The 7,336-nt window shown below is 55.0% G+C and overlaps 2 protein-coding genes across 5 annotated transcripts in view; both read left to right on the top strand.

Annotated features, from left to right (window-relative positions):
- The first annotated feature begins 191 nt into the window (after positions 1 to 191).
- ZNF575 (zinc finger protein 575) lies at positions 192 to 2,997 on the top strand. 4 transcript variants are annotated; one of them, XM_060289824.1, is made up of 4 exons: positions 192 to 367; positions 646 to 730; positions 1,153 to 1,264; positions 1,737 to 2,997. In XM_060289824.1, exons 3-4 carry the CDS (start codon positions 1,183 to 1,185, stop codon positions 2,393 to 2,395), a joined length of 741 nt encoding a protein of 246 aa, XP_060145807.1. In that variant the 5' UTR covers positions 192 to 367; positions 646 to 730; positions 1,153 to 1,182; the 3' UTR covers positions 2,396 to 2,997. The 4 variants fall into 4 exon arrangements, with proteins under 4 accessions (XP_060145807.1, XP_060145806.1, XP_060145808.1 ...); XM_060289823.1 differs by having other exon boundaries at positions 646 to 752; XM_060289825.1 differs by lacking the exon at positions 646 to 730.
- Positions 1,199 to 7,336, top strand: part of PINLYP (phospholipase A2 inhibitor and LY6/PLAUR domain containing) — a 36,243-nt gene continuing 30,105 nt past the window's right edge. The window contains exon 1 of the mRNA XM_060289826.1: positions 1,199 to 1,282. The gene's annotated coding sequence lies outside the window, so the exon portion shown is untranslated. The remainder of the gene's footprint in view (positions 1,283 to 7,336) is intronic.

Genomic DNA, 7,336 nt, shown 5'->3' with positions numbered 1-7,336 from the left:
CCTGCACGTGCTTGACTCCAGTCAGCCACCGTAGGCCCTGCAAGCCTCGGCACACTTTCCTCCGGTCCCTCAGCCGGTATTGCTCACCAATTGGCTTGCCTTGCGCACCCACCCCCTCCTTCCATCCCGTCTCCCCCGCTGCAGCCTCCGCGGGCCGGACCGCGCATGCGAACTAACGCCCCCACCGGGGCGGAGGAGGAGGGAATGGAAATGAGGCTGGGCCCAGCAGCTAGCGCGCGCTCCCTCCCCTGCCCTCCCATCTCAGGGCGCGCGCCGGGCGGTGCAGAGTCCGAAGGCAGCGCCGCAGTGGCCGCGGCCCCCGAGGGAGGGGCCCGGAGCCCCGCCCCCAGGGAGGAGCCGCCCGCAGGTGAGGGGTCAGCGGTCTGGGCACAGACGCCAGGGTCTTCGGGAAGTAGACTGGGGGTGCTGATCGCCAGAACTCCCGGAACGGGGGAGGGTCCTGATGCATAGGTTCTGGAGGGGCTGCATGGGCGCCTGAGCCTTGGGAGGGTGCATTGGTGCCCGAATGCCATGATCCCAAGGGGTGCGTGGAGGCTCGGAGGCTTGGGACCTCGAGGGAGAAGTCCATTAGGGGGTCTCAGAATCGCAACACACGAGCCACGCTCTTTCTGTGTCTTCCTCCAGGTCTCCCCTCTACCCTCCACGGTTCCAACTCCACGCAGGGGTTGAAATTTAGTGACAAGAAGAAGGCAGTTCAAGCGGCGTCAATGTGAATCCCGCCCACTGAGCTCGTAGGCCCCTCCCCTGGGACAGAGTTGCTGAGCAACCGACTTTGGGTCTTATTAGTATAGCTCCACCCATTCCCGTCTTAGGTTCCTCGGCCGGTTCCGCCCACTCTGGACATAGGCCCCGCCTGCTCCGCGCTCTGGGGCGGCTGGGAGTTAGTTATAGAGGCCCCGCCCACTCCGCTCGAAGGCTCAAACGCTGAGGCTAAGTTCCAAATAGACTGCGTCTGGGTCGGGTTTGCATAACCCCGCCCATTGTGCCCTTAGGCTCCGCCCACCCTCGCCTTATAGGACCCCAGAATTAAATAGACCCTGCTCCTAAACATACTGAGCCTTGATTGTTAGGCTCTCAGCCCTTCCCCCAACAGCCTGATAAACACCGGCGTCGCCCCCTCTCCCACCCTAGGCCCTCCCTTTAGGTTTCTGGGCCAGCAAGATGCTGGAGCGGGACGCTGAGTCTGTGGCCCGGGGCACCGATCCTAGTCCCACTGGCAAGGAGCCTGTGACCAAAGGAGAAGGTGAGGGCGGCTCCACCGGTGAGTAGGGGGGCATTCTCCAGGAACTGGGGCCAAGAGAATCGTATGTTGAGGGAATCTCAGGGTGAAGTTTTGAAAGCCCAGGGTGATAACCATTTCGGATCCCCAAGAGCGCCAAGTTCTGGGGAATCCTCCAGGTTGTCTTGGAGGGACCCCTCATTTCTAGGGGAGATGACATGCGGGATTTCAGGGTGATCACTTGGGAAGATACTAGAAACGGACAGTTTAGTAGCTTTGGGGAAGCCTTAGCTCTGGGGTTCCAGCGAGGTAACCCTTTGGAGCCCCTTAGGATGATGCATGGCAGGGGTGAGAAGCAGGAACACGCCATTTGGGGAATCTCAGTATGACCCTTCAGGTGTCCAGACACACTAGAATGTCAAGGTCGAGGGGGAGCCTGGTGTAGACTCAGGGCGTTGGCTGCTTCCTGGAGCACACCAACCCTCCTGTCCCCTAGCTCCCTACCAGGGCTCGCCGCAGAAGCCCAGCCAGTTGGTTCCAGGGCCCGCCACGTCTGCGGGGGCGCCTTCCCGACCCCGCCGGCGGCCCCCGCCCCAGCGCCCGCACCGCTGCCCCGACTGTGACAAGGCCTTCTCGTACCCGTCCAAGCTGGCCACGCACCGGTTGGCACACGGCGGCGCCCGCCCCCACCCATGCCCCGACTGCCCCAAGGCCTTCTCCTACCCCTCCAAGCTGGCAGCCCACCGCCTCACGCACAGCGGCGCCCGTCCGCACCCGTGCCCGCACTGCCCAAAGGCCTTCGGCCACCGCTCCAAGCTGGCAGCCCACCTCTGGACCCACGCGCCCACCCGCCCCTACCCGTGCCCCGACTGCCCCAAGTCCTTCTGCTACCCCTCCAAGCTGGCGGCCCACCGCCATACGCACCATGCCACGGACGCCCGTCCCTATCCTTGCCCGCACTGCCCCAAGGCTTTTTCATTCCCCTCCAAACTGGCCGCCCATCGCCTATGTCACGACCCCCCGACGGCACCGGGTAGCCAGGTCACTGCCCGGCATCGCTGCTCCAGCTGCGGCCAGGCGTTTGGCCAGAGACGCCTCCTACTCCTTCACCAACGCAGCCGCCACCAGGCCGAGAGCCCAGGGGAGCGGGAGTGAACCCTCCCTTTGGCTCACTGGCTCCCTGTGCTGCCAGCCCCAGTCAATAAAGAGGTGGCATCTCTGAGCCAGGCTGTATGGACTTGCCTCTTCCAGGTAGCCGGAAGGGAGGTTGGCCCCCGCGCTGGACTCAGACTTAGCAGGAGGAACTCGTTTCTGGGAGGGGAAAACATCACCCACAGAGTTAGCATGGGGCCCCAAACCATGGACCTGGAGGTGTGGTTTGAAAGCCCTGGCTCTGGTTTTTCACACCTCTTCATATGGCAAAGGTTAAACATCTGCTAGCATCCTGTGCTGCTGAGGAGTGTGGCGAGACAGGCTCTCCTCAATGTTGTGAGTTTAAACTAGTGCCTCCACTTTGGCCATTGAGTGTATGTATAAAAAATTTTAAATGCACGCATGCTCGTGTCAACGATTCCACTTCTAGGAATTTATCCTATAGATAAGCACGTGAAAAAAGGTATAAGATTAAGGATGTTCACTGCAGTGCGACGGCAGTGGCCAAAGATGGGAAACAACCCGAGTGCCCATCAATAGGGGACCAGCTAACGAATTTACAGTACAGCCAGAGAATGGAAGATGTAGCTGTAGGGGAAAAAGTCAGCTCTACATGCACTGACGTGGAAGTATTCCCAAGATAAGCTAAATCATAAAGGCAAGAACAAGGGGTGTATACCAGTAGAGTAAAAACAATTTGAAGGCCAAGCTTTGGAGCCAGCCCTGACCCACTAAAAAGCCGCAGGGCCTTGGACGAGCTTGTCGCTTCTCTGAACTCAGATGCCTTATCTATAAAATGGGAGGGTTTTTTGTTTGATGCTGCGGGTTTTTAAATTTGGCTGTGGCTTGCGGCATCTTAGTTCCCCGACCAGGGATCGAACCAGGGCCTCGGAAGTGAAAGCACCAAGTCCTAACCACTGGATCGCCAGGGAATTCCCAAATGGGAGTATTATAAGGCCTTTACAAGCAACTTCTCAGGCAAAGATGGTTCCCCTCTTGGAGCCTGTTTCTCCAGCTATAAAACAAGGATGACTGAGCGAACATGGGACTGCTCTTCGTTCTACAGATAGGAATTAAGCAGGTACCGTGTGCCGGGCCCTGCACAGGGTGTTAGGAACACAGCAGTGAACAAGACAGACCTGGTCTAGTGAGGGAGGTGGACACCAACCAAGTAGTGGCAAACACAAAGTAAAGAAGCCAAGTCCACTTTGAACAACAAGTAGGGGAGCCTTGCCTCCCTTCATACCAAGAATTATTACAAAGCTGTAGTAATAGGACGGTGGTGCTGGCTTGGGAATAGGCTAGTGGGAGGGCACTGAGAGCTCAGGAACAGACCTGCGCTTACGAGGTGCTAATAGGAGGTGGTCCCCACCTGTAGATCAGAGGTTGGCAAGCTTTTCCTATAAAGGGCCAGACAGTAGATCTGTTTAGATTTTGCGGGCCATACTGCGTCTGCCACAACTACCCGGCACTGCTGTTGTAGCGCAAAGGCAGACACATGCATTGTGATATGTGGACGAGCGTGGCCGTGTTCCGATAAAACTTTATTTACAAAAACAGTAGGTGAGGGCTTCCCTGGTGGGCGCAGTGGCTGAGAGTCCGCCTGCCGATGCAGGGGGCACGGGTTCGTGCCCCGGTCCGGGAAGATCCCACATGCTGCGGAGTGGCTAGGCCCGTGAGCCATGGCTGCTGAGCCTGCGTGTCCGGAGCCTGTGCTCCGCAACGGGAGAGGCCACAACAGTGAGAGGCCTTCGTAATGCAAAAACAAACAAACAAACAAACAAACAGTAGGTGGGCTGGATTCTGCCTATGGAGTGTAGTTCGCCAGCCCCAGCTATAGATAAGTGGGGAAAGGATAGCTAATCTGTGAATGAGCTGAGAGATAGGGAAGAAAATTAAATGAGACCCTGTGGTAGGCAGAATAATGGTCCCCCAAAGATGTCCACATCCTAATCCCCAGAACCTGTGAGTGTGCTCGCTTCCACACAGCAGAAGGGACTTTGCTTATGTGATGAAGGATCAGCTCTTAAGATGGGAGATTATCCTGATTATTCCAGTAGGCCCAGTGTAATCACAAGGGTCCTTACATGGGAAAGAGGGAAGCAGAGGAGTCAGAGGAGGTGTGCCAATGGAAGCAGAGACTGGAGTGATGTGGGACCACGGGTCAAGGAATGCAGTCAGCTTCTAGAGGCTAAAAAAGGCAAGGAAATGGGTTCTCCCCTAGAGCTTCCAGAAGGAACACAGCAAAATAAAAATTTAAATAAGTAGATAAATAAAATAAAAAATAACATTAAAATAATTTTAAAAGACAGAAGGAACACAGCCTGGCCAGCACCATGATTTTAGCCCACTCAGACTGATTTTGGACTACCGACCTCCAGGACTATAAAATAAATTTGTGTTGTTTAAAGCCTATGATTTTGGTAATGTGTTACAGCAACATAGAAACTAATGAGGCTCTCTACCTCACAGCATACACGGAAGTTTCTAGTGATTTAAGATCTAAGTCTGAAACACAAAACTCTAGAGCATTTAGATGGAAATAAAGGAGAATCCCTTAGTAACCTCAGAGGCAGAGAAAGTATCTTTAAGACACAAAAAGTACAGATCGTAGAGGAAAAGACTGGTAAATTTGATCATAAGCAAACCAAGATACAACGATGATAGAGAGACAGTATTATGAGGGTAGACCTGGCAAATACGGTTAGATATAGAGGGTGAGGAAAGGCCTTCTTGAGGAGCTATTGTTCAGAGCTCAGATCTGAAAGCTGTGGAGGATGGAATGAGAGATGGTTTGTGGAATCTCCAGCATGAGGCTGGAACCAAGCAGACAAATGGAAATCAGGGGGCCTCAGGACTGCAGGCTGCTCAGCAAGGCCCTCGGGGGAGGGGGAGAGGCAGCGGAGGGGCAGGCTCCCTCCCCCAAAGCCAGCAGTATGGCTTGTGTCCATATTTACCGTGGAGCTGCCCCGGAAGATTTCCTCCAAAGCGACCCCACCACCATCAACGTTTCAAGGACACAAACTCATCTTGGGGGTGTCCATCCGGCCCAACCTTACTTTGTCCAGATGGGAAAGCTGGGTGCAGGAGGGATGGGATTTGCCCGCAACCAAGCAAGGGACAGTGCTGAGTCAGGGTGGATCCTGGGTTTTCCTGGTACCCCGCCCAACACCCTGCTACTCCTCGCACTTGTCCTGCCTGAAGACCTCTGCACTTGCTTTTCCTCTGCCTGGAATGGTTCCCCCGGAACCTCCCTTACTTCTCCCAAGTCCCTGCAGACAGGCGAGTCCTCTGAGACACCTTCCCTGATGACCCGATCACTCTCATCACTGTGTAACACTGCCTGGCTTTATCTGCTCACACAGCATTTATCGCCACCCCACAATGCGGGACACTTGCCTCTCTCTCCCCCAGCAGAATGTCAGCCCCGTAAGAGCAGGAGACTCGTGTCTGTTTGTTCACTCTGCAGCCCCACTGTCTCACACATGGTGGGTGTGGTTGGCAGAAAAACGGCCTCCCAAAGATGGCCACATCTTAATCCCTGGAACCTACGGATATGTTATGTGGCAAAGGTTGAATTAAGGCAGCATAAGGAATGAAGGTTCCTAAGTGGCTGGCTTTAAAACAGGAAGATTATCCCAGGTTATCCAGCTGGGCTCAGTGTAATCACAGGAAGAGTCAGTGTCAGAGTGACACAGCGTGAGAAGACTCGACTGGCCATTGCTGGCTTTGAAGATGGAAGGGGCGTGGGTCGTGGGCAGCTGCTAGAAGCTGGAAAAGACAAGAACACGGATTCTCTCCCGGAGCCTCCAAAAGGAGCGCATCCCTGCCTACACCTTTTTTTTTTTAAATTTATTTATTTGTTTTTAGCTGCGTTGGGTCTTCGTTGCCGCGTGTGGGCTTTCTCTAGTTGTGGAGAGTGGAGGCTACTCTTTGTCGTGGTGTGCGGGCTTCTCACTGCAGTGGCTTCTCTTGTTGTGGAGCACGGGCTCTAGGCACATGGGCTTCAGCAGTTGTGACTCGCAGGCTCAGTAGTTGTGGCTCGCGGGCTCTAGAGCGCAGGCTCAGTAGTTGTGGCGCACGGGCTTAGGTGCTCTGCGGCATGTGGGATCTTCCTGGACCAGGGATTGAACCTGTGTCCCCTGCACTGGCAGGCAGACTCTTAACCACTGCGCCGCCAGGGAAGTCCCCCTGCCTACACCTTTATGTTTAGCCCAGCGAGACCCATTTTGGACTTCAGACCTCCAGACCTAGAAGGTTACACCTTTTTTTTGTTTTAAGACACTAAGTTTGTGGTCATTTGCTACCCAGCTCTGACCCTGCCCTTTGCCCTTCGACCCCTTCCTGACCTCCCCAGGATGAAGTCCAAGCTTCTCAGCCTGCTGTTCACAGTGCTTCTGGACCGTCCTGTCCTGCTTTCTACAGCGAGGGAAAGGCTCTCCATCGGTGCTGTCCAGCCCAGGAGCCAGTGAGCACTTGAACTGTGGCCAGTGTAACTGAGGAAGTGAATTTTTCCTTTTGTTTCACTGTCCTTAAGTTTATTTTATTCATTTATTCATTTATTTATTTATTTATTTATTTATGGCCGCACCGCGAGGCATGTGGGATCTTAGTTCCACAACCAGGGATCAAACCCGGGGCCCCTGCAGTGGAAACACAGAGGCCTGACCACTGGACCACCAGGGAAGTCCCTGTCGTTAAGGTTAAATAGCCACCTGTGTCCAGTGGCTACTGCATTAGACGGCACAGCTGCCAGGACTGTGCCCACCTTTCCAGCTAGGTCTGCCCCTAAAGCCTCGTCACCAGAGGGGCCGTGCTCCTTCAACTGCCCCCTGGGCACCAGGCTGGCTCCCACTTCCCGGCCTTCACCCACACCATGGCCCCATCCCAACTTCTACCCTGATTCTCTAACGCCCAGTTCAGTTCCCACCTTAAATGTGGTGG

This window comes from Globicephala melas, chromosome 19 (assembly GCF_963455315.2).
Source record: "Globicephala melas chromosome 19, mGloMel1.2, whole genome shotgun sequence".
In the NCBI taxonomy this organism is placed as follows: domain Eukaryota; kingdom Metazoa; phylum Chordata; class Mammalia; order Artiodactyla; family Delphinidae; genus Globicephala; species Globicephala melas.
The sequence above is the reverse complement of the archived record's forward strand: the minus strand, read 5'-3'. Positions and strand labels throughout refer to the sequence as shown.

Excerpts from the sequence above, each read along its gene's own strand:
- ZNF575 (XM_060289825.1), top strand. The coding sequence starts at position 1,183 with ATGCTGGAGCGGGACGCTGAGTCTGTGGCCCGGGGCACCGATCCTAGT. Across the intron at positions 1,265-1,736 it reads GCCTGTGACCAAAGGAGAAG|CTCCCTACCAGGGCTCGCCG; the intron begins GTGAGGGCGGCT and ends CCTGTCCCCTAG.